We start from the raw sequence: 26,308 nt of genomic DNA, 5'->3' as shown, positions 1-26,308 counted from the left end.
ATCCCAGAAATCCTTTTCAGCAGAGAAAAACCCAGATCTCTCTTCTCACTTCTAAACTTTGCCACCCAGCCTGGTGTTGTCTTAACCTCCTGACTACCAGTAGTTCAAATTTGTCCTTTGTGGAGGACATTTGTAAACCTAAATATCTTCCACTTACTTCACACTACTGAATAAACTCCTCATGCCATCTACAGAGGACATTTAGGGCTTTTCAATGATACTAAATGTGAAGGGGTGGGGCTTTGGTTCATTTCTCTTTTTCATTAAGGAAAATGGCATCCATCAGTGGGAGTGCAATTTATGGGAAGAGGAAAAGTAAGTGTATAAAACTTTTTAATAAGCAAATTTTCGCTTGAAATTTTGGTGGCATATTTTACATGGGACTCTTAACAACACATTTGAACATTGTCTGAATAATGGTTACTGTATTTTAGCATTGTAATGTGCATTGTAATATACATAATATCTGAAATATAAAAAAAAAAAATCCAAAAAATGTGTTCAGTATTCTAATAACCTCACAAAGATTGGGGAATCTTAAAATCTCTGTGATTGGACAATATTTTTTTTCCTGGTAGTCAGGAGGATAGAGACGTGCAGAAAATCAATCTGATCTTGCCTGACCCGATCAGAAAGCCAAGAAGTAGCATTTAGGAATAACCTATATAAGCGCTAAAAATCTTATTTAAAGTGCGGATTACGATCAGGCATATATCTAGAATGGAGTTTTTTTACAGATCACTTAGAAACTCCTCACAGCCCCTCTAAAAAATAACAAGTGGTAATAATAAATAATGTAACATCATGTTGTTTTAAATTATTTTTGACTGTTCATGTGTCAAAACATTTGCAACTCCGCTCTTTAACCTATACATGCTCACTTTTTTCAAACAGAACAATCTGAGAAGTCACTGTGTCACTATTGGCTAAATTGTTCAAGTGCAGACTACATAACTTCCTTTGACTTTTCCGTATTTTTTACATTCCCCTTTATGTTTGTTCTGCCTGTTTCTCCCTCATTTCTTATTAATAACCTTGCATTCAAGACTACTTTGATGACAAAAGTGAGATGTTATTTCCCATCCTTAGAGAGCCTCTGTGTGTGTATCATGTAGTACTCACTGTCCCCCACCAGAGGGAGTCTGCATAGGTGTTGAAGTCTGAGTTGCTGTCTTTCTCTGCCAGGTAGACGAGGAAAGATGCAAAGATCAGGACCAGGAAACCGATGTACCAAGCTGTAATCAACTCCTGTGAGACCGAGAGAGACAGAGAGGAGGTATCAATCACCTTTGTCAGCAGCAACAACAGCATCTTTACCACCATAATCCCTGCTGTCATTACCGTATCACTATCATCATTATTGGCTAAATTCCCATCATCATCACATTTGGCTTCCACTTCGACTTGGCCACATGCTTCTGCTTAGACAGCTGATACGTCAATTCATCATCATCACTGTCATCTAACTTTGTTCTGTGGCTGAGCGGAGGGTGGTGGTTGTTTGGTCAGCATAAAAACTAACAACTAATTGCCAAATAAGGAGAGTTTAGTGTTTGTGAGCAGCACATGCAGCCGAGTAAAGTTGGTTACCAGGGCGTCTACGACAATTTCCATTTAACAGATATTCATGAGGTTTCTGATCCCATTAGTAACTATTATTCCCAGCTTTTAAATAGCTGACTCTTGTCCTCAGCATAATTTATTCTCTTCTTATAACCCCCAAAGCTGAATGCAGTCACCATGCAGTAGTATTCTGTATCAGCGCACTGTCAGCACAGCTAACCACAAACATAAACAAGAAAAGATGTGTTTTCATAGTAGAAACATGACTATATTTAGCCCTCCCACCTTGCTGTGAGCGTAAACCACTGAGCCCAGTAGTTTCCAGGTGCCTCCCCGTCGGTCCATACGAACCATACGCAAGATCTGCAGAAAACGCATGCTGCGCAGGGCTGATGTGGCAAAGATGTTCCCCTGCGTACCCGCTGCTATCACAGCCAGGGAGGCCACAAACACTATGAAGTCTGTGGAGAGGAACCAACACATAGAGAGGTGAAGACAAGTTGTTACGAGGTGATAAGACAACACCACTCTCTTGTAAACACACACAGGGCTTCAGTCCAAAAGGTTAGTTTGGTCTGACACCGTATATAATAGTTACACAATTTTTCACTCTGGTCTAGTTACAAGACCTGTCTAACTATAACATACAGGGCTTTGGAGTGGATTTGTAAGAGGTGTACACACACACACACACACTCGGACAACCACTAACCTATGACACAGAAGGGCTTCCTGGCAAATCTCAGCCGCCCCTGCCATCCTCGGTATCTACAGCAACAGCCAGCTGCCCAGATCCTGATGAAGTACTCCAAACCAAACACCACGATCATCACAAACTCCTGGAACACACACACAAAACACACACAGGTCAGCGTCATGCAACAGACGAGTAACTTGGAGTTTGACTCATCAGTTAAACTTCATTTTCTCTGCTCGTTGAAAGTTTTTTTTTTTTACTTCTATTCAAACATCTGTATTTTTTACTGAACTGAACATAGCTCATATTGTTTTTACCATAATTTGTATCAAACGTATCAGTAGTCTCAGTGGTGTCCCCCTTTGCTGTCTGAAGCCATGTTTTGAAGCCAAATGATGGCCAAAGTTGTGGTAGGGCTTTAGCCTTCTCGCTAACAGCTGCAGCGTACCCTCCTCTCAGTCAAGTCGGACATACTTCTAATTTTGTAGAACTCATAACTTTATTTTTTATGTACTCCCCACCTCACCACAACACAGAGAAATGGGAATCTCAGATCAAAATGGGTTTTTTTTTGTATTGAGCTGTGAACATGTAAAGATGGACTTTTTTAATATGAGTGTGTGTATGTGGCTTCAAAAAGACAGTCCAGGATCAGCTGCAGTTTTTAGCATTCCCCCCATTGGTATTAACTTCCTTTAAAATGCTACTAAGACTTTTGTTCATCCTTTTTGCTGTACATATGAAATAAATATTTTAAAATTAAAAAGATTATTTTGCTGCGTCTAACAGTTACATATAAAGTGTCTTTTAAATATTTGTTGTGGGGGAAAAAACTGTAAAAAAACGAAAGGTGGAGCGCTTTTTTTTTTTTTTAGTTTTTTTTTTCAGCTGTCAAGCCAGGCATCAATCTTAATACAGGATATTTAATAGTTACAAATCTTTAACTGATGACCTTGTTTGCTTTTCAAGTTCACAGATCACTTTTATTGCCAGTCTGATTCATAACCTGACAAAATAAAGTAAGTTCTCACCATTATTGAGAAACTTTAATTTACATTCATCTCTCTCATCAGAAAAGTCATGCTGATGTTTCGTCATTTTTAGGTGTTTTAAATGTATCAGCTACTTTTCAGTTTCTTTATAGGTGTCTGCCTGATTTCCAAATCAGTGTTCTTAAAATTCTTATTTCACTTGACAGAGGAAATTTCTGGACTACGGGAGAAAGCTCAGAGGGTTTTGTGAAACTGACATAACAAGGACAAAATATTAGACAGGTAACAGTGTGCGTAACTTAAATCCTTGAGTTCAATATTTAATAAGTCCAAGATGTTAGGAGGTCAATCCTATCTTCATAAAAGAACATGAACACACACATACCCCACATGGCAGACATGTCCTGTCTTAACTAGCGTAACATTAGTTATTTACAAAATGTCCTCGTCTTTATATGTTTAACATCTGTCACTATATAATTTCACCCTCATGGAAGATAATAATAAATTCAAGTCTTATACGTCAAATGTGTGTACTTCATGTTCAAAGACTTTATAAAAAGATTACAATTCATAAAAGCACCATAACAGAAGTAACAGCCTTTTAACACGCCCCCTTTCCCTCTCGTATTGTCTTTCTTGCTTTCAGGGCAGTTTAAGGTGCACCGAGCCAGCCCATCATTAGCGCAGATGTTCATGTAAGTAAAGTTCACTAATGGCTGATTGCCCGCTAATGGCTGGCTGATTGATCCAAAGAGTGAACGGAGGGAACAGGAAAGTCAAAAGCGGGACCATTAAATAACACGTAAAGAAGAGCAAGGTGGGAAGGTGGAAGGATGGAGGGGGGGTCATGAGGAGAAAGTGAGTGTCCATTACCTTTAACTAAAGCAGCTGTAGCACAGAGGAGAAGGGGGAGATTATACGGTGGCTATTAGGATTAGTGGATCATGCCTGTGATTTTCTGCGCTGTCAACAACACCTGAAGCCTCCCACCTGCTTACATGGCTGTCTGTGCGAATAAAGCAACATGTACGCAAGCACATACGGATACACTGAGGTAAGTGGGATGCTGTGTTTGACAGAACAGCCAATAGAAATCTTTGCTGAAGTAGTCATATGTGTCTGCATTTGTGTGGGCAGGAGGTTTGAAGGAGATAGGAGAGCAGGGGTCATTACCAGGATGAAGAGGCCTTGGTTGGCAAACTTCTGGTGGTCGGGGATGGTGGAGAAGACGGAAAGCACCAAACAGCTGAACACAAGCAGGAAACTGAAACACAGGACACAGACAAGTTAGGATGTGTTTCAAACTAAATCTACACAAGAACAGTGCTTGAGTCATCGATAAAAACTGATTCCTGCTTACCTAAAAAAGAAACTGTTTATTTATTTTTGATTTATAAAATTCTGTCCATTCACTTCCAAAGTCTGGTTTTAAAGCTTTGTTTTTGGCGTTAAGTTGTGACTGTTTGTGTACGTCAATAATAGTGACTTCAGGGACAACTGGTAAGTATGGATGCAAAAAAAAAAACAGATTTACAGGAATAATCCTGCTCTATTATCTCCTATGGGCCTCTTTACACATGTGTCAGTGTCTGTGTCTGCCTCAAACCCTCTCCTCAGCCTGTGTGTTGATGTTTTGGTTGTATCAGGGAGTTTCTGGGCAGAGAGTAAGCATGGTTACATCAGCCAATCACAGCGCGCCCAGTGTACAAGTGACTTTGCGTGTTGATTAGTGAGTGGAAGGAGCTATCTGGAGCGGATAGTAGACGTAGCACAGAGAGAGAAAAAACAAAACACCGAACAGATCAAGCTTTTTACTAAACAAGGATGAAGCTTGGCTCGACTTTCACTCACATTTGGGCACTTGGAGAACAGCGCGGGACAAAGAGCGACACAAGTTGGCTTTATGTTAACCAGGTATGTGTCAGATACTTGTGATTAGCTTGTGCTAATTCCATCCTATGTTTCCCATATGAAGAAGCCAGTCGAGGGGCTTTATCATATCCTCTATCAATTATTATTTCTTTTAAAACATTGGTTTCATAGAGACTGGGTGTTAGGCAGCATAAAGGCTTATTCCTTATGTTCATAGTCAGCAGTGTGTCTGTTAAAACCCTGAACTGGTCTGTAAATGACCTGTATTATCCCACTGCCACTTGGACCTTGCTGATCTGCTTGACTCAGGAGTAATGGCCACTTCAGTTTGAGAACTACTCCAGAATAAACACACAATATAAATTCTAGTAAAATGCGTCTGATGTTGGACGTGCTCTCATGTTAGTGTAAACACTTCATCTTTTCCACCACACTGAAAAAGTCTCAGCTGATCCGCCTCCATCATTCATCCAAGTTTAGACCAAAGAGATATAAGCACACAAGTGTTACATCTGAAGAAAACAAAACTTAAATTATCGTACACATTTCTTGAGAGTGGAGCAGCTCTCATTTACCTATCATTACATTTCAAATAGTAAATAATGATAATGTCAAGTTATTTTTTTTATTTCTCTTAAATGAACAGTGTTGCACCATGAGTTCATCAAACACTGATCCACTTCAGTTATGATTTGTTTATAGAAATTGGCTGACAGCAGTCTGAACCTTAGCGGACCTCTTAAAATATACTCTTCCCAAAATTCAGATGTGACACTTCTCTGCAGCTCAGCGTTGAAAACCAAAGCTTGTCCAATACGTGACCAGATAATTATTGTATGACAACATGCAACATAAAACGATACGAGCCTGGAGACAAACACCAGTGAGAACACACCCCAGCATGCTCGATGTCTTGCCATGTGAACAGCCAACAGCAGGGCGGGATTATCCAGGTGGCAGCTGCCGGCCCAACTGTTTGGCATGTCAGAGCCCAAAGTTACACATCACTTGTAGGTGCTGAAGAAATTCTCATGCTTTCACACAAGGGTGCCCTTTCTGTTTGATTAGTAATGCGATCAACAAGTTCCTCTCTGGGATTATGTGTGTGAAAGTGTGTGAAAAGAGTCTAAAAGCTGCTTAACAGAAATGGGAGCAGCATTGTGCTTCTGTAAATACTGGACAGAACATGAGGTGGTTTGAACAGTCCTGCATCAATGTTACATCAGATGAGGAGGAGGACAGCAGAGGAAGATAAGAGACACATCTGAGGTGTTTTCCTGTGGACTCCTGGTTGATTGATTCGTTGAGTATCAACATCTATGAAGACATGAATAATTTGGTTTCACAGCAGGCTAAACAGGCTGAAAATTGGAGGCCTGAGAGCAAATGGGCAAACTTTAAAATAGTTTTATCTTCTGTTTCCCTCTTTTCCATCATGCAGTCACAGAGGTACACCACTTTGTCATCACATATGTGAGGAGCCTCTCAGACTGTTTTTGTTTCGTCTGCCTGCTCAGTTTCCGGATGGTGAGACGCTACAAATATAAAGACAAAGTTGACTGCTATAGAAGCACCGGAGATCAAGCGAAAATAAACAGACACCACATGCCTCCTGTTTATACCTCAGCCTACCGATGCATGAATGCAGAAGGGTTTGTGCTTCAGCAACAGCAGAGTTAGTTTGAAGAAATACCCAAACAACGCACTTTGGATCATTTATCAACTTAGTAATGTGCTGACAGAATCGTCTGTCTTTTTTCCCTCAATTAACCCAAAGCACTGAGTTTATTTCCTTAAGGAGGCGATTAGTCTGCAGCATCCCAGGTGGATTCTTTCATTGACTTGTGCTTTATGACAGGAAACAAGCCACTGCACAAATAGCCGGACTCAGACTCAAACTCTGACAAAGTGCAAACGCAACAGTCCTGCATAAAAAGGTTCTGAAAGCATTTCTGCATTCACCTGAAAGTTCCACTTTCACTTGTAGACAGTGACTTCAAAGCACTGCAGCGGGTTACTGTCCACAAGAGCTCACCGTATCTGTACCCCTCGAACCTCCTCTCGTCCACACCATAAGACACAAACAGGCCTCAATATCTGCCCAACTATCACACAACCTCACACTATAGCGTGTATCTAAATCAGTAACACTGTTAATTACAAGTCCTTTTCATAAGATGTTTTTTTTTTTTTGCATGAAAACTTCAAATCCATTGATAACTTAGCTCCGTGATTCTGTATCAGGGGTTCACATACCAACACACTGTAGGGGGTACATGGAAACATCTAATAATTTATTTCCAACTCGGAAGTACTGATAAGCCTGTCAATAAAATGTACATGTGCGCTACAACTTGTTTCCCCTGGGAGATAATAGCCTGTGGCACAGCCACACCAAAATCAAAACAGATGCTTACCTGCAGCCAGGCAAATATGAAAGACAACCAAGCTCAAGTGTCTCAATGAAGCTCAAATAACTGATGAAAAGAGAGTAAAACTGCTACAGTGAGTCTGAATATTATTTTTTTATTGTGTTAAGTGTTTCCTGGTTTTGAAAGTTTTAACACCTGTTTAAAGAGAACTTATTCAACAGAGCTCCATTGTTGTGGTAAATGTTAAGTTATATATAACAAAGGTAGCTTGATTATTTTGATTTTGTGTTTATTTATTTATTTATTTATAAAACTTATTTATTTTCAAGGCAACATATTATTTATTTTTATGTTTAATTTGACTGAAAAAAAGAAGAAAATGCCAGAGAACTAAATTTTCAAATTAAGGAGATAAAATAAAATGATTTTCCTTCAATCATCAGTTGTGTTATATTCTACTTTTGAAGAATCATCAACACGTATGAGTGGGGGGGGTACTAAGGGCATGACTAAAAGGCTCAGGGGGTATACAGGGGGTCCCTCACTTACCATTCAGGCTCTAGCTTGTAGCTGAGGCACTGCTGTGTCTCAGTTCTGCTGTAAAGAGCTGCGAGCATGACCATGTACCTTGAAACAGCGGTGGGAACCACAGGGCTTTGTAGTAAATCAAGATTAGGCTGTACAGACATAATTGTCAGTCAGGGTTTAGGTCACTACTGACCAAAGGACTGGCAAATATGAAAGCATGTGAAATATGCAATTGCATTTTTTTAATATTGCAGCAGGAATGTGAAATCTAATCAATTATTAAACATTATAGAGTGGGTGTACTCTATAACTTAGATTTTCTACATGTGCAAAACAACACTCTTTGTTTTAAAATGCTCCTATCTGACCAATAATGAATCCAAAAAGAATACATATATTTTTCCAGTTAGTCTTGGGCAGATGATAGTAAGCTTGAGCTTCATCGACTGCATGAAAATAATGATAATTTAAATGTTATATCTCACATCTCTAACGCCTGCACTGTCAATGTCAATGTCAGTTTTATTTGCGTTGGAAACAGCTGGAGGCCTACCAAAGTGAGTTACAATAAAAAGTGAAAGCATAAAACATATAGAAACATAAAACAATAATATAAACGTAAAAAGGACCATTGTGATTTAGCAAACACATGAAGAAACAATAACATTGACACATACATAGGACAGATAGACAAGTGGTCATTTTCAGTCACTTTTCATAAATGTCTGTTTTGTGTCGTATTCCTGCTAAGTAAAGCAGTTATTAGCATCAGAGAACGACTGTCGTCACCGCAGAATAACAACTAACCCAGACATGTTACCAGACAGGACGGGCTCGTTACGCTCATTTTAAATGAACAGACTAATGTATGGGTGCTCCACATGTCTCGTAGCCAATCAAAAAGTCCCTTTTGCTCTAATGAATCAACTAATCTATGGGAGTCAGCAGCTCAAGAGGTTTACAGTAAGGCTGTCTGCATTAGTAATTGCCCTCTAACTTTCAGAAAGAATATTGCATGCTCTGCTATAATGTACACACAATATCTGACTGCTCTCCAAAAGCCAACGAAGAGCTATTTGTCTCATGGACAGTGTGGAGATGCAAAAAAAGTGCAAGCACAGTGATACATGGAAAGAAAGAAAGAAAGAAAGAAAGAAAGAAAGAAAGAAAGAAAGAAAGAAAGAAAGAAAGAAAGAAAGAAAGAAAGAAAGAAAGAAAGAAAGAAGCAAAATACAATAAAGGCAAAAAAGCAATTATCAGCGCTACATTTAGATCTTTTTACAGTCATCTTTGGTTGGTGTGATGTTCTCTCTCTGTAAACTAACTGTGAACTGTAACACAGAGCCAGACTCGGTGTATAAAGTGCATCCTCTCTGGCTCACTGCGCTAAAGCTCCAGAGAGCCATCGAGCTCCAGCCGGGCCAGACAACAAATGAACGTCCAGCAGCCTACAGGGCAACCAGATTGCTCCTAATGGAGGTGAGCTAGGGTGCTCTTACTGCAGTTTTTCCTGTAAGCATACATAAGTGAAGAGGGAGATCTCACATTACTTTGACTGGGCTGTGAAAATATCAGCGAGATAAATAGGTATTACCACTGCTAATAAAAAAATGAGTCATATAGCATTGCTGTGTTATGTTGTGTGTCTTTCTGGAAGAGTTTATGAGGTTAGCGTGTTCTGCTTTGCGCCAGTCAGCGTGCCCGATAGAGAGAAGCAGAGCTGAAGTGTTGGAGAATGCACTTTTGATTCAATAACCGCAGGATGATAAAGCAGCTATCAGTTACACACAAACAGAGATGGTCGAGGGAGACCAGAGGGTGAAGACTGGGGAGGAGGGTGCAGTGAAAAAGAGGAAGGCGAGGTAGAAAGATGTGAAGCAAAGAGGAAGATGGAGGGTTTAAGCTGGACAAAAAGTGAACGGTTACAGGGGTCATTGTGAAACTACGCCGTCGTACTTGCACTTGTAAATGTGCGTGTAAATGCAGGTGTGCGTGCGTGCGTGCGTGGAGCCAGACCTGATCAATAACAGTCTGGTGATAGCTTCCAGAAAGTGACCTGCAATCCTTGCACACACAGCAGTTAAACAAACACACAAACCCAACGAGACCACGCACAGAGACCAATTATTGAGCACACACTTAGTGACACCTTCAGCAAGGACATACACATACAAACACTTCTTTACTACGGCATAGGATTTATTTATAGTAGAACCTGATGCACATGTGTGAACCTGTGTCAAATGCAACCTTGGAAATGTAATGATTCACAAGTGTTTACAAAAACACACCTCCCCTTACAATGCTAACAACAGCTCAGAGCTAACAAATGAGTGAAAAAGGAAGGAACTATTGAGCCGTGTCAGGAGAGGAGTAACATGAGCAAATAAGTGAGGTAGCTGGGAGCAAGAGGAAGAAGTGAGAGTGTGGTGAGCAGAGGAAGAGAAAGGAGGGAGAGGGGAAAAAAGGTGGAAACAGTAGAAAGATATTAATAGCATTTCTCAGTCTTTATATAGCGACTGCAGGAAAAATGTGCACAGGTAGGCTGCAGAGGAGTGTGCAGCACGGATCTGAACAGGCAAGCCACCGTTAGTAACCCTGCGTCCCCTCCTCCTCCTCCTCTTCCTTCTGTGACAGCAAACTTTTCAAGGCAGGAACGAAAAAAAAACAAACACACAAATAAGAGATGAAAAGTGATTTTTCATGAGGAAAAAGGCTGACAGAGGGATTCAGAGGCTCCAGTAGTCACTGAGAAGGGGGAGGTGGACCTGACATTAGAGTGTTTTTTGTAAAAAATAAGAGGAATGTGTTCTCAGGTATACATCATGTCTTAATCAATTATTTACACGAGTAAGAGTAACAGCAAAGTGTAATGATTGCTGGTTACACAACTCACAAGGGTTTTTTATTACACAAACTCTTCCCTGCTTACACATACATGCAAACTTATATCAAGGGACCAACGACCACCCTGGCGTTTTATTGTCGGTCTGTAAACTTTTCAGACAAATTGCTGATTGGACTGACACATTCTCTCTACTGAACAATGTAAATTCAAAGATAAACGCCCTTACAAAGTATCTAGTGTAGTAAAATAAAATCATTATGCAGTGAACTAAGCACATTGGAGACTGGTGTTTCTTTTCCGGTGTCTTTCTAAATCAAGGAAACAGGTTCGCTTTCTGGCACTTTTTCACATGAAAGAAACTAGACATAACATTTCAAGTAAAAAAGTTTTAACATTTCAATCATTTTGTACCAAGCATTTTAAAATAACAAACTGGAAATTAGCATACCGGATGCAATGCTATAAATGCAATTCAGGGGCAGCTGTGGCTCAGTGGTAGAGTGGGTCACCTCTTGACTGGAGGGTCAGTGGTTCGATCCCATCTCCTGTGGTCATGTGTGCCAAAGAATCAACAGATAAGACCTTAAACCTAATTTTTCTCCTTGTGGCATAACCAGGAGAGTATGAATGTGCAGGACTGATAGAATTAGTTCAATACGGTGGCAGGGTGCACAGTGGTGCTGTGGTTTGCAATGTTGCCTCACAGCAAGAAGGTTCCTGTTTGGATTCATAGACTGTAAAAAAATGGACGTCATCTTGCTCGGCTCGAAGTTCCACAAAAACTGCTCCCCCTGGTGGCTGGCTGCAGTATAGGTTAAAAAAATCCGGCTTTCCAGTCATAACAGATGGGCTGTGGTCAAACTTTAAAAAATTAATACACCTCGTAGAAATGTTTCTCACCGATTGTTGTGGTGATTTGAAGATATCATTTGGCTGCCTTGTATTCAAGTCCTCTTTTTTCTGAAAAGTTTCGTTTTCATTAGTTATACGAGGTTAAAAACAAGGCTTTACGTTGGTCCATTCTCAGTCTGACTAAGCTGTCTACATGCGTTGTAATAGTTTGATCTTGTGCTGACCAAGCTCACAGTCTGATTTCTTAAGCTGCATGTAAATGTATTAAGAACATGAATATTGTGTGATTCTGAAAAGTGGAGTAAAATAACCTTTATAATCAGCAGTTTGGACAAAAGAGTCGGATAGATAAAACTGTAGAATTGTAGAACTAATCTACACAGAAAATATACTAAAGGCAAGACTTTGGGTCCCTCAAAGTTAGGTGCATGTTTGTTTTAAATTTTTTGGGTGCTATTTACGTTTCAAATAGCAAATTATTTGATGCTGTGCACTTATGTGGTGCAAGTGGTTAAAGAGTGAAGAATAATATGGTCACACACCTGATCAGTAAATGGAGGAACCCGACAGTCCAACCACACAGGAAAAATGGCTGAAGGATTTAAGTCTTTGTCTGTCTGCTTGCGTTTGCACTGTCTAACGAGTAGTTGATTGATGTACACAACTTCATGGTGATTGCTTAGCACTGGAGAGAATATCAGATAGGGACAGTGCATTGAAAAGAGATGATTCAGTGTCAAATTATCCACACATGTGGTTTATACGGACAATATTGACATCAGCTTTCCATGAAGCGTGAAGAAATGGAGATCCTCATGACAAACTAAATGAGCTTATAATCAGGTGTAAGCACCACTTCATGCATGAGCACACAGTCTGAAACTAGAGCCAAACACACCTACGTTGACTGTGGATGTGCTGTGTTGTTTCTGAGCCTCTTTTCTCCTGTCTTTCCCTGTCACTGAACTGTTGTACCCAGAGCCTGGGGATGCGACCACAGTTTGTCAGTGTGCTGAGAGAGCTCTGACATTTAGCGATGGCACTGCTAGCACCAGCTAGCCAATTAGCACAGAATCTACAACTCTTTACTAGGTGCACCAGAGTCCTTGTAGAACACTGACATTTAACCATTGAACCAGTGAGTGAAGTAACCTTTACACAGCCGTGATACGCACCAGCTGTAGTTGGGGATTGGTTTCTGTTGAGACCTAGCACGAGTTGGACAGAATTCTTGGAATTCCTTGTGTTTGGTGTGTTTAGTTTGTTTTAAAGTATTTTAAAACACAGGCTCTTATATTCAACCAGGCACCATGTGACTTGCCAGAGGCTTATTGGAAGTGAAACTCCCCATGACTCAAAACACACGTGCGTCCCAAACTCTGTCACCCCGCTCTTCTTGACCAGAAGAACCACTGAATTTTAGGCCAATCATCATTACTCTGTGACAGGTCTAACCTTGTTACACCAGCCAGTGGGTCTCTCCAGTGATGGATTATCGAGGGTCAAGGGCATCTTCCAAGGATTGAGAAACAACAAAAAGGAGGCAGTGACTGCAGCATCTGATCTCTGGGTAATGGGATTGGCCCAGCAGCTTTGAGCGCAGGGTGTGAGAAAGTGAGCCAGGGTCATATCAACCCGGGTGGTCAGCGGATCTGGAGGAGCTGACAGGATTTACAGAGGGCACAATGGTAGCAGTAACTAATACAGCAGGTAGAGGATATGTAAAGCACTGTGGGGTACCACATATTTTGAGTTAAATGGGATTACAAGACAAGTAGTGGCTTATTTTGGCAGTTAGATGTTTTTGTTGCTCAGGTTAAAGACCAGCGGGTGTTTGCAGATGAAACGTACTTCTGGTGATGCAAAAATTCTCTGACAATCAATCTTTGGATTTCTTTAAAATCTAATTTCCTTTGTTTTGCGCTCGAAAACCTTGATCATGGGTTGCAGCATGATCATGTGACATGTGTCCCTAGAGGATTAGTAAGGACAACAGTAACAAATTTTATGTGTCTCCGCTTCTAACAATAATCTTAGTTACAAGTTTTTATCAATCATGCCAAAGTGTTTTATTTTTTTTCATATGGGCTAATTTCAATTAAACATATTAAATGCACAATCCCATGTTTTGATGTTGTGCAATCCAACACAAGTTTTTCATTTTAACCCATCGTCAGATTCTAAAGTCAAGTTTTGGCCTTGACCTGACTTCAGGTTTGATGCTGTTCCAAAAAATGGTTGTGACCTAATGCTGAATTGATATGTACAGACAATTTCAGGTTCTCACATTAAACCAAGGTCAGGTCCTGCAGGTCTGCCATGATCAGCATCAAGTTTGGATGTCCATCCAACAGCAGCTGTTAAAGCCAACCCAAAGTCAAGTAATGACAGCCCAGAGTCTGGTCATGACATCAACTCAGTGTCACATTCTGTAGGTTTTGACCTGAACTTTATCAAAATTTTGACATTTATCAAGTAACAGCTCATGGGGTTCACCCACTTTTAGGTTTCAACATTTGCCCTTCATTAAGCTTTGTTATCACTCATTTTGACATTGACTCAACATCAGGTTCAGATGCCAACCCAACAGCTGGTTGTGATGTCAATCCAATCTCAAGTCTCTACATCAATCCAATGCCAGCACCTGAAGTTTCTCTAATTTGATCAGATGTCTGTCCAATGTAGAATTGCAATACCCAACCACACCAGGTGTATATTCACTCTCCATATCACTATTATCAACATTGACCCAATATCAGGGTTTGATACCATCCAAACATCAGGTTTAAGGCCCTGTTTACACGTTTCACCACAAAACACAAAGACCGCAGAGAAAAAAAAATCTGTGCTTACACATAAACGCTGAGGGACTGAAAATGCTGTAGTAAGCATGCCAGGCCTGTAGTTTGTGCTATAACTGTCTTGTCCAGAAACGGCTTTGGGTAGATCTCCAACAAAGTTGAGTTGGTCAATCATCTGGTGCATTGGTGAATAGTAACTGCACAAGTGGTGCAACAGATGCACATTATGTTGTATTGTTTTATGTGCATGGGCAAAGCAGAGTGTGACGTCAGCATTTCCACTGAAACTCTGGCCTGCTGTTTGTATGGCATGCAGTGGCTGTGGCATTGCAGAAAAATTCCACTCTGGAGGTCGTTTTCAAAAGTTTCCATTTTAGGTCGCCTGAAAAAACATTTCCATTTGAACTAGAGGCCAAAACGCAACAATATTTTTGCGTTTCACTCTATAAACCATTGTTATGTAAACTGTCCTAAAAGTCCACCTGACATCAATTTCTCTGGGCAGATCCCTGCACTGTCCAGTCCAGCTGACGTCAAAGTTGTGTACCATCACATCTGCAACTACACTTGTCTCTGTGTTACTGTCAGTCTCTTTATGTCCGGCTGTGTGTAAGCCAAGAAGTCCAGAGCGACCATCTCCTTTCACACAAACATACACACCTACTTCTGCCATAATACCTGAACATCATAAAACCTACATCTACAAACAAACTGCACAGCTGTATCACTCTATAACAACAAGTGACCTTTATTCACTTAGTAAGACACAGGATATGTATTTTTAATGCTTGCACTAAACCTTCTGTGTATCTAAATTCTGGATAAAGTATATTTTGTCTTTGTACAGAGAAGTCATTTTTCCTTTTGCCACTCATCCTCCTGCAGGCTAAGGCTGCATACATCAACTTCTGCATTTAAGATAGTGATATCATAGTAATTGGGTTATTTCTTCATAGGAAGCTTTAAAATCTTCTTTCCTTTTCAGACTGTGCTCAAGTTTTTCCTTCTTCACACCCCCTTTCCTCTTTCTGTCCAAGCTTCTTTCATCATTTCCTCCTCCTCTTTAGTATAGTTGAAGCAGAGCCAAGATCAGAGCCAACCACTCGTGGGCCTCTCAGACACACCCTCTCCTCTCTTTAACTCATTACAACCAATTTAGTGACAGGCAGAGGAGGAGAAAGGTGGGTGAGTGTGGGGGGATAATACTCTTTGAATTATTCATTCCTCTGATGAATCTCAGTGTACCTCCCACCCTGCTTCAGCCCACACACTGCCCAGACATCTCAGATCTTTTTCTTGTTGACATTCCCTCCCGTTACAGCCTGTCCGGTCACTTGTCTAACCCCCCACCCCCTTTGATTAAGTCCACTGCTTGAAAAATACCAGGAGATGATTAAAATAAATCCAACGTGTGCAATCTCATTAAAATCAAAGGTGTGCAAAATAGCACAGGCAAAATTGTTTTATTATGTTTCTATCAGAAAACCTCAGATTCTGAATCAGTCATGCAACAAGGACGTTTTCATGTTTTTGTTACTTATATTTAGTTATAGCACAGTGACTGGACTATTACCTGAGGCATACCTGTTTGGCTTACCATCGAGGCAGTGCTTACGGTCTGTGGTAAAGCTCCTTGAGCTGTCTGACAAAATAGTTGTATGTAAAAAAATGGATGAGACCCCACTCCACATTTTTTATTTTACAAATTTGAAGTTAAAATACTCCCTGGTGGGACAACAAAATACTGAGCAGGTTACCCTTTCCAGATGCAGAGACAGTGTAGTATGGTTAAGCTGGGAGAGCCACAAGGTTGAAGTCCATTCTCACTGAGAGCAGCATGGAGCAGCAAGAGTCATAAAGCTTGAGGATTTTGTGGGGTAGGTACTAAATTCATGATGAGCTTCTCCTCACACATGTTCAGCTTCTGAAACCTCTGACTCAATGATTTTTGGCTCTGTTCATCGTCATTGTTGGTGTACTTAAACTAAGAAAGATACAACCTAGCATCAATGCAGTTTTTTTTTTCTGAAAACCAACCGTGTGCTTTGATGTTGTTTTGGCATGTGACTTCCTGTTCTGCTCGACCTGTACTGATTGATGCAGCGTGCCGCAGCATTCAGCTAAAATAAAAGTCTTGTGTTTTAGCTGTAAAGGGATCACAATTGCTAGAGCTGAAACAAAGCAGAAACACAACAGAGAAAAGGCAGTGGAAGTGAACACATTGGCAGCTTCAGTGCCGTGGCAGAGTGGAGACAGACTGAACGTGAATCAGGTGGAAATTAGCTGTAACAGCTTTTCGTTTGACACTCATAGTAATAGAGAGTTAAGGGACTTGTGTTACTGTTTTTCTTCCACTGTTACTCCTCTAATCCAGGGGTGGCCAACCAGTCAGAGACCAAGAGCCACAAAAATGACCATGGTACTACGGAGAGCCAGGGTTTTACAAAAGCACTTCCTCTCACACATAAACGAGATGACTTAAAATGAAAATCAGTACATTTTCAATTTTCAAAGCGAGATTTACTGTGTTTGTGTGTTTAAATTCGTACTAGAGAAGAGAAACCGAAACTTTAGTATCAATCCGTACACCCAAACATGGATCAACACTGATCTCATTGGCATCAGTATATCAATGTTTTAGATTGATCAGCACACCACTACTCATGAATGGATCAAAGAGCCATACACCAAAAGGCAAAGAGCCACATGTGGTTGGCCAACCCTGCTCTAATCCACCATACAAATGCATGTAGCACTGAAGAAGCAACATCTGTCAACAAAATTGTCAACTATGTCAATACAATTTCTCAGCATAAAATGAAAATAATAATCCAAATTTAATGTGCCACAAAATTCACACTTGAACACAATTTTTCATGATAAAGTTTTGGCGTCACTTTTGGATAGCCCTCATGTCATCCATTATACAAAAAAACAAAGTACATGGACAAGACAAAGCAATGTGTACATAAAAACATGTCACGTCACAGACAGAGTTGTCCAGTGAGTCCACTTATGGTGGCAGTTTTAAGATAGATTCAATTGGTTATTTCAGGACTCTACTCTGTCCTCATAAAGGTCTTCTGAGGTCCATAATGGGGCACAGGACATTGTCCGCACGTCACAGGACACCAGAAGGTCTAGCGACCGCAGGAAAGAATGATCGATTGACCACTGAGGAGCTGCGATGAACGAGAGGGGGATAGCTAAGACGAGATAGAGGATGAGACAGAGAATAAATATAGTTCAGCAGCAGATAGAAAAAAAAGAGAGGGAGGCGCAGAGAAAAGTAGCCACAAGAAGTGAGTATCAGGCAGACATGGAGACAGATAATGAGAAAAAAATAGTGGGCAAGAGACAGAAAGAGGTGGCTGAATAATGTATCGGACAGACGAGGGGACAGCGAGACGAGAAGAGAAGAGCCAGAATGGAAAAGAGGGAGAGAGAGATGAGGTATCGTCTGTGAGGTCTCATCACACACTTGCTGACATGCTTTAATCTCAGGGCCAAGAGAAGAGACCAGGGGCCCTCAGACACACACACACACACACACACACACACACACACACACACACACACACACACACACACACACACACACACACACACACACACACACACACACATACATGCTAACATGCTGTTTAAGGGGGGACCAGCATTTGCACAGTTTTTATTGCAAAAGGACATTAAAAAAAGTTATCCAAATGTCAGCCTGCATGACATCACAATAAGAGAAATGAGGACAGTTTGATGCGGCAGCTTGTTTGTATCCAACAGTTGGTCAAAATGTGTTTCTATACTGTCCACAAGAAGACACATGCATCCACTTTAAGCTCCTAATTGTCGTTAACGCTTTATCAAATTCAATCTCTGTTGTTGGGATGTAGAATAAAAGTGATAGAGTAAAGGTGAAAGAAGCAGGAGATGCAGACCTTTTGGGAGACAGCTGCATGGGTGACTTTTGAACAAAGTTTCTCCTCCTCCTCCTTCCTCAAGAAGCCTGTTGACATGGAAGTGCTTCATGAAATTAAGCACTTACATATCAATGAACAGACTAACACACCATCCTGATTTGTTGACATCAACCAGGATATTCCCTCTCAGCCTTCTCATACACATTTGTGGTAAAGTCAGGGTGAGCTTGTGTGGCAACTCAGCAGGAAGTCTTCAGAAAAATTCATTGCAAGCAAGCAAGTGGGGTAATGCATAAGTTGTATGGCTAATTTAACTGCTCAGGTGAAAAATGCTACTGAAGCGCAAATCAAAAGTAGAGGTTGTTAGTTTGCAAGTTTGCAAAATCCATCTATGTGATTTTGGTGTGTTTAGGTACCCGAATATGAAACCTTCAATCAAAGGGGACTGCTCCACTTACTCAGGAAAAGTTTATGCAGAGCTTCTTAGTTCGTCTTCCATCTTTTTGAAAATGTGCTTTTAGACACTTATGTGGAAGGGTTTGAGATATAAGAATTGAAAGCATATCGGGATCAGAAGGCTATAGGAATCTACCGAATCCAATCCAGATGATGACCTGATCCAGCCCTTCGAAGCTGGATCACGTGTAGGTGGGAAAGGGCTGATCCATGGTGCCAATCTAGTTAGCTTGATGAAGCATCTAAAGGAGCACCACATCAACCAATGAGGGTCTGCAGGAATTTTCATTACTTGTGAGTAAACACAACATTCAAACTGGGCTCCTCTTCCTTGGCTCAGTGCCAGCGGTAGCGCACACCCACAGCCTCCAACTGTGACTACATGAACACATTCACTAGCCCAGCAACCATCGATACCCTCGCGTTTCAATGTGGGGGGAGACTCAAGCACCATGCACCTGATTTGGTGCCGTTGTTTCACTTTGGTTGGGTTTTCTTGCTACCTGCTACGTCCACTATCATACCTGCTCGAGATAGCTTCTTCAACACGGGGACATCAATATGCAAAGTCACTTGTGCACTGTGATTGACATGTAACCACGCCCACTATCTGCCTAGAAATGTCCCGATACAACCAAAACATCAACATACAGGCAGAGGAGAGGGTTCGAAGTAGACACAGACACTGACACACACATATAGAGGCTCAGAAGTGACGACTGAGCAGGATCAATCCTGTAAAAGTTGACATTTTATTTTTTAGGAAAATTCTGCTGATGCTACCTTTCATTTTACTTAATTAACCAAAGCTAGATAATGACTGAAGCAAACTATTTTCCCAATTTGCCATTTTCCCCAAAAAATTATGTCTTTGTTAAAAACATATGGTTACTTACCTTTGTGTAATACTGTTTTGTACCATAAAGTCACCTCTGATGCACTTTCTTTGTTTTTTGCTGCATTACTAGTTGACAGGGTATACAAGTTTAATTGAATAGTAATAAGAGTAGTAATAATTGAATAATTAAAGAGTAATTTCTGTAAGCTCTGGAGCATTGTTTTTACCAAATTGCTTGTAAACGTTTAAAACACTTTATATTTGAAATAATTATAAACCTTAGATATTCCATATGTGCTCATTTTTAGTCTTTTACCCAAAACAGTACCAGTCTTATCCCACTGGGGAGCGTGCCCTGCAGGTTATTACTTTAACACTGGTATCGGGGTCAGTGTTGATATTGGTCAATACCCAAAGCCCAGATAGTGGTATTGGTACCAGAAAAGTTGGAGAGATGCATCCCTTGTAGGTTAATAAATTCATATTGTAACTGCCTGCACCAAGAGGGACAACTTCATGCAATGAGGGGACTTGTTAACAGTTAAACTTTGAAGGTGGAGCTTAAGGTTTTTCCTAGAAATTTCCCAGTGAATGTGTGAAAACAGCACTAGAGAGAGAAAACAACAGAATAGACAGGTGCAGCAAAACGCTGAAATAGAAATTTAGAAAAATAAGAGTAGAGGAACGGGTCACAGCGAAGAGAGCTGAAAAACTACCAGCTGTGAAGAAATAGAGGAAATGACAAGTGAAGGAATTGTGCAAATAAGGCAGGAGGGGAAAGGACACAGGAAAAAATAATCTCACAAGAGTGGCAGGCAGCCTGCGTAATTACGACTCCCTCGTTAACATTTGATTATTGTTTATGCTCTACCCACGGTGCAACTGGGCAGTCATTTACACACATGCGCGCACACAATCGCCATAAATCCACACCTGCATGATTACACACACATTTTGCACCAGCTGCTTATGGCCTTTTCTGACAACATGACACAAGCCCAATGACACACAAACAGACACACTGGCTCACTTATATATACACACTGCAAAGCGCACTCTGCAGGCAGGGCAGACCTTATAAATACTGTCCCACATTGTGATTGTGTTTGAGCGCCATCTCCATGGTGCTGCTTCCTCACATGTTTACAGTGAGTGGGGTTATAAATTCAAATGATCTTAACAACCCTGAAGACAGGCCTTGCTTGCGGGTGCAGCCAGACAGGAGTCGACAGGAGAAAGACATGGAGACGTGTGGGCTATCCCGGAGACAAGAGAGACCAGAGACAGACAGCATGCAGAGGGGACAGGATTTTCAGAGAAAAGAACAAGGAAACTGATGCCTAGAGTGGCACATGAAGTTTAAAGGAACTCTTAACGCTGCCTAAAAAATTAAAAATGCTTAAGCAGTGAAGCGTTGGATCATGACTGCACAGTCAAGCTGAAAACAATAACAACAGCGCTCATGTGCCCAATGGAGTAAAATTACAAAGAATTAAATCCAATATGAGAACAATAACAAGCCAGAGAGAGAGACAGTCTGATACTCTGAGGCTGGTTGGGACTGGGCCTCTAGACATCAATGAGACTGTGGGAAAACACACGGTACACAGTCTGTTAGATCCTTTCACTTATAAAGTCTCTGACCTAAGATAACTTTTTTCCCCACTGACAGTTGTAGTTATAACAATGCACACATATCAGGAGGCTATTTTGATTTATCTGCTGTCAGAGAAGTTGTAATAGTTTAGGTAGGTCTCAATTTAACGTGCCTGAGTGCATTACACCTTTTGGAAAACACTAAATATCTATAAAAGGCCAGGATGTATCATGGTAGTGATTTTTGTATCAATGTGAAGTGATGAAGTTCATTGATCCGTCAGATATTTTATAAGCTGGATTAGTTCAAAACAGATGGAGAGTTATTTTTTTAATTGATTATATGTTAAAATGTACAATATCACAATATATCAGCATGAATATGTGAGGTAATATACATTGTTGGTGAAGATTTTGTCCATATTGCATGTATCATTTATATCATGTATTGACAAGGTGCTGGGCAATAAGAAGATAAATGAAAGATAATCTGGTGATAAAAAAAAACTGTATGAGCTCCTTTCCAGGACGGAACAACAACTTGTCAAGTCGAAAGAAATTTCTTTCTGAGGAAATGTCACATTAATAACAAACACTGATGAAAAAATTAAATTATGAGGGAAACTTTACACCTAGATACTGCATCTTATTTTGCTTCCAAAAATTGTTTTCATATAATTCTTTTACAAACAGTACATCTAAGTTTTAACAAATACACCAGAGGCCAAACGAATTCAGCACTTTTTCAACCTGGAGTGTTCAGGGAAGTTTTCTAAAGACTCACAGGATAACCTCAAGAAAATAAAGTAACGAGTTGATTCCTAAATCAGTCTGCATTTGCAGATGGCTGGCAAAGCAGATTGCAGACGTTCATTATGGTTCGACTTTAAGTGTGCTGCTAAGAGATAATAGCAAAGCAAAAGGTATTGATTGATTTTCTGCCTGCCTTATGGTCTCCCCACACAGAGACCCTCCTGAACACTCATTGCTCACGGCACACACTTCATGAACACATATGCCCTGTTTACACCATTCACTGAAGCACTGGAACTCTCTAAGTGGTGGCAGCGACACCCCTCAAAGAAAAGAAAAGCCATTCAAGCCGTACATAAAGTGACCAAAGCCCTGCTTCCACCAAGTGGTCCAGTTTGGATCAGTAAAGCCTGATCCTGTTTACATATCCACAGCCAACCATGCCCCCTTTCGGTAGGCAGCGAGTACGCCAGATGGCGATAGACGCTTCAGTGACATACTAGCATGATGCCATAGCAGCGTGACACAGTGTTCCCCACAAATAAATCCAATGAAGAAGTAAAACTTGACACGGCAACAAAGAGCAATGATAGAGGACATCCAGAAATTTGTCTTCGTCATGATTTCCATGTGGATCAATCAAGTTTTGATACAGAGGAGGCTGTGTGCTTTGAGGAGATATACAGCCGCTGTCGCACAGTAAGTGACGATTCTTTGACCAATCAACTGACTGCAGTGTTGTAGATCCACCTTCTGGGATCAGATTGGTTTAGTCTGGCACCCCAATGGAAGGGTCAAGGCCAAAATGCATGCGGTATTGAGACAAACCAAACCGAACTGATCCACTTGGTGGAAACAAGGCTCAAGTGTTCAAGCTGAGAACAATGGTTGTTTAATGGTGCAGCATGCTCAGAAACCAATGACAATATACCAAGGAACAACATTTTCTCTTATTGTTCCGTTCCACGGAGTAGCACCTTTTTATCTGTTATCGGTGAGTCTCAGTTTCACTGTAAATAAGTTCCACATAGGCAGCATTCTGTCTTACAAAAGTGAAACAGCAACTTAATCTCACAGCATTGATGATACAAATTGGTGAAAAGAAAAACAAAGCAAGCTTTGTCAGATCTGTACTCATAGGGAAGATAGGGATGTATAAAATGCTTGTTTTAATAGAGGTGATATCTATTGTTATCTGTTCTGACAGGAGCTGGGATGTCATTAAGATAGGAGTTATTGCACATGCTTTCACTCCATATGAATCAACTGTTTTTCCTGCACATCAGCCTGATGTTAAGTAAGTGGACTACAATCATGCTTGAAACATAACTAGACTATTCCCAAACCTAAAAACCAACCACCTGCTCTCACGGTCTGAATGATTATGTAAAATTTGCAAAAGGGAGGCGACTAATGCAGCAACGGTGCATCTCTCACAGAGGGAGTCAAGCTTCAGACTCCAGAGGATTGTGACATGAATTTCCAGTCAAAAGGGAGTCGGACTTTACTGGCATGGCAGTCTATTGTCACCCACTTCCTAATTGTTCTGTTTAACTTTACTGCCTGGTTGCAGGGCTCTGACGGTGCAGTGTTACATTGACTCAAAGCAGGGCACTGTGGGAACAGAAGCTCTATAAAGTGTTTCAAGAGAAATCCTCCAGTGTGGGTGGGAGGCAGGAGGGTACAGTTGAGAGAAGGTCATTTTTTTTCAACCATGTCGGAAGTTTGAACAACAGAGTGTCCTCACCACACTGGGGATAATTAAGCAAAAATCCTCGAAATTGAGCAAAAACTAATACCAATGACTTTTACAGTACACTTAGTGTCTGTGGACATATTCCCTCTGGTAGCGGTAAGATTTAAGGAGAGGGGGACTCAAGAGACAGCCTCTAAATTTTCCTGGCTATAAGAGCAGGTCTGGAGTCTTTAGAAGGTTTTGACCACACAAAGTAAACTCATTTCCTTTCTACCCTCACAGCCAAATTCATCAGTGTCTCTGGCCGGTTTCTTTAACATTACACAAACACAAAAGATGTGTGTACACGTACCAGTTTTGATCACCTGTCTGTCAAATGCAGAATCGAACGGTGCCATTTTGACCTTCAGCCTTTCTTTGCATGTTCTGCTCAGTCAAGTGAATAAACAACATTTGTACACTTTCCTTCATCATGATATTGGTGTGTGAGCAAATATGTGTCCTGATGGGTGAAAGTGAGCGGAGGGAATGGGGTTAGGTATTTGGAGAGGGAAACCTGACTCCTGACAGGCCATCCTAGGACAGACAGTCCGCTCACTTGGGAAACACAATTTGCCCTGAATGAAGAAATTAATACAGCAGGTAACCTCGACTCTCCTTTCTGTACAAGTCTTTAATCTACCTTTCCAAACATGCATGCATAAAACGACTCACTCTGTTAACCACGTATTCCTTATGAAGTTACACTATTGATACTCCAAAAACAAGAGTTTTCCTTTACATATTTCCACTTCTCCCTTTACCTTTTCTGCTTAAAAGAGGCCGACTTCCAGTCCACTGTGAACATCCATGTGTCCGGCTAACGTGCCCTTGAGCAAGACACTGGATCCCTACATGCTCCTGTTGTAGACACAAGCGGAAAGAATTTTTTTTCCTAAAAGGATCAATATAGTATCACATTATCATTATTATTCATCCAAATTCAAGCTTCTTCCTTTTTCTACTCGTCCTCTGGGTCACACTCTGGCGCTGGTGGAAAGCACTCCTTGGAAAATATAAGCTTAGAGAGGAAAGGAGGTGTAAATGCCCCAGTGTTTGACAGGCAAGAGACAGAGAGTGCCTTCTGAAAGTGTTCAGATAAAATTTAACCTCAGTCACCACAAACCACTCAGCAGCGTAAAGAAGCCATCACGCCATTAAACAGCGTTTCATCCCCTGCAGTGTCTTAATCATCTCTTTGAGAAAAAAGGTTGTGTTCTGTTTGACAAAAGACCTTCTTTGATTAAAAAAATCTTTTTCATTAAAAAGACTCTTGAGGGGCTGTTTACACGACAACAGTTTTAGGCTGAAACGCAAACATTTTGTTGCGTTTCAGCCTTGCAATAAAACAGGAACAGCCAACCTAAAATGTAAACTTTTGAAAACGGCCTCCAGAGTGGGATTTTTCTGAAATGCTGCCAACACCATTGACGTGTAAACAGTAAGCCGGTGTTTTCAGTGGAAACGATGACATCACACTCCGTTTTGCGCTACATGCATACAACAGGACAACAGTACCATTGTTACAATGCTGACTGTCTTTCGACAAAATGTGCATCTGTTGCTCCACTTTTGAACTCAGTATTCCCAAATACACCAGATGATCGGCTCAACTCTACTTCAGTGGAGATCTCCCAAAAGTGGCTTCTGGACAAGACAGTTATAGCACCCCCTGCAGGCCTGGCATGCTTACTACAGCGTTTTCAGTCCTTCGGCATTTCGGTGTAAATGCAGATTTTTTTCACTGCGTTTTAGTGTTTTCAGATGAAACGTTGTCTAAGTTCACACCAACAAGTGATCAGAGAGGCTGAGTGTTACACGTCATCCCTCGTCTCTCCCTTGTCTTTAAGCTGTCTGATGTAAATATAAGCAAACAGAGCATAAAATTGTCTTAACAAAAACTTTAGTGTTTTGAAACTTTTTATAAAATAAAACTAGAGTTATTTCTGGAAGGCAAGAATTACCAAGATCAAATTTAGGCTCTGTAATGTATTAGTATGGCACCTTAAAAAAAGATTATTAGTTGGGGGCATAGAAAAAAAAATGGACGTCATCCCACTTGGCTTGAAGTGAGGTCACCAAAAAAACTGGCTGCAGCGTAGGTCAAAACTCTGTCTCCCCAGTCATTCTAAATGAGCTGTGGTCAAACTTTATAAAATAAACACACTTCACAGAAATGTTTATTATATCTGTATGCTGTGGTGATATTAAGATTTTATTGGGCTGCCTTGTGTTTAAGCCCTTTTTCTCTAAAAAAAAAGTTTCTTTTTCATTTGTTATTTAGTTATTAGAGGTTAAAACCGAGGCTTTACATCACCTTTCAAGATGATTGACAGTAGGGATGTCCGGATCTAATGACGTGATCGAAAATCAGGGCCTATCACGTGGTTACAGACTCAATTGGAATCAGACATTGCATCCCGATTAGGGATCCCTGTCTTGGCCAGGACTCCTTTGTAAAACAGATTTTTTATCCCCACAGTTG

General features: G+C 40.7%; 1 protein-coding gene across 1 annotated transcript in view; it reads right to left on the bottom strand.

Moving 5' to 3' along the window:
* kcnq4 (potassium voltage-gated channel subfamily Q member 4) overlaps positions 1-26,308 on the bottom strand; it is a 54,312-nt gene that overhangs the window by 19,105 nt on the left and 8,899 nt on the right. Inside the window, exons 2-5 of the mRNA XM_074686683.1 lie at positions 4,429-4,519; positions 2,276-2,402; positions 1,849-2,024; positions 1,123-1,248 (exon numbers count right to left, since the gene is read on the bottom strand). Of these exons, the coding sequence (XP_074542784.1) occupies positions 1,123-1,248; positions 1,849-2,024; positions 2,276-2,402; positions 4,429-4,519 (520 nt within the window). The remainder of the gene's footprint in view (positions 1-1,122; positions 1,249-1,848; positions 2,025-2,275; positions 2,403-4,428; positions 4,520-26,308) is intronic.

Source organism: Halichoeres trimaculatus, unplaced genomic scaffold, assembly GCF_033239565.1.
Source record: "Halichoeres trimaculatus isolate MK-OKI-2021-1 unplaced genomic scaffold, fHalTri1.1 fHalTri1_scaffold_14, whole genome shotgun sequence".
Lineage (NCBI taxonomy): Eukaryota > Metazoa > Chordata > Actinopteri > Labriformes > Labridae > Halichoeres > Halichoeres trimaculatus.
Note: the sequence above shows the minus strand (reverse complement) of the source record. Positions and strands in the feature narration are given on the sequence as shown.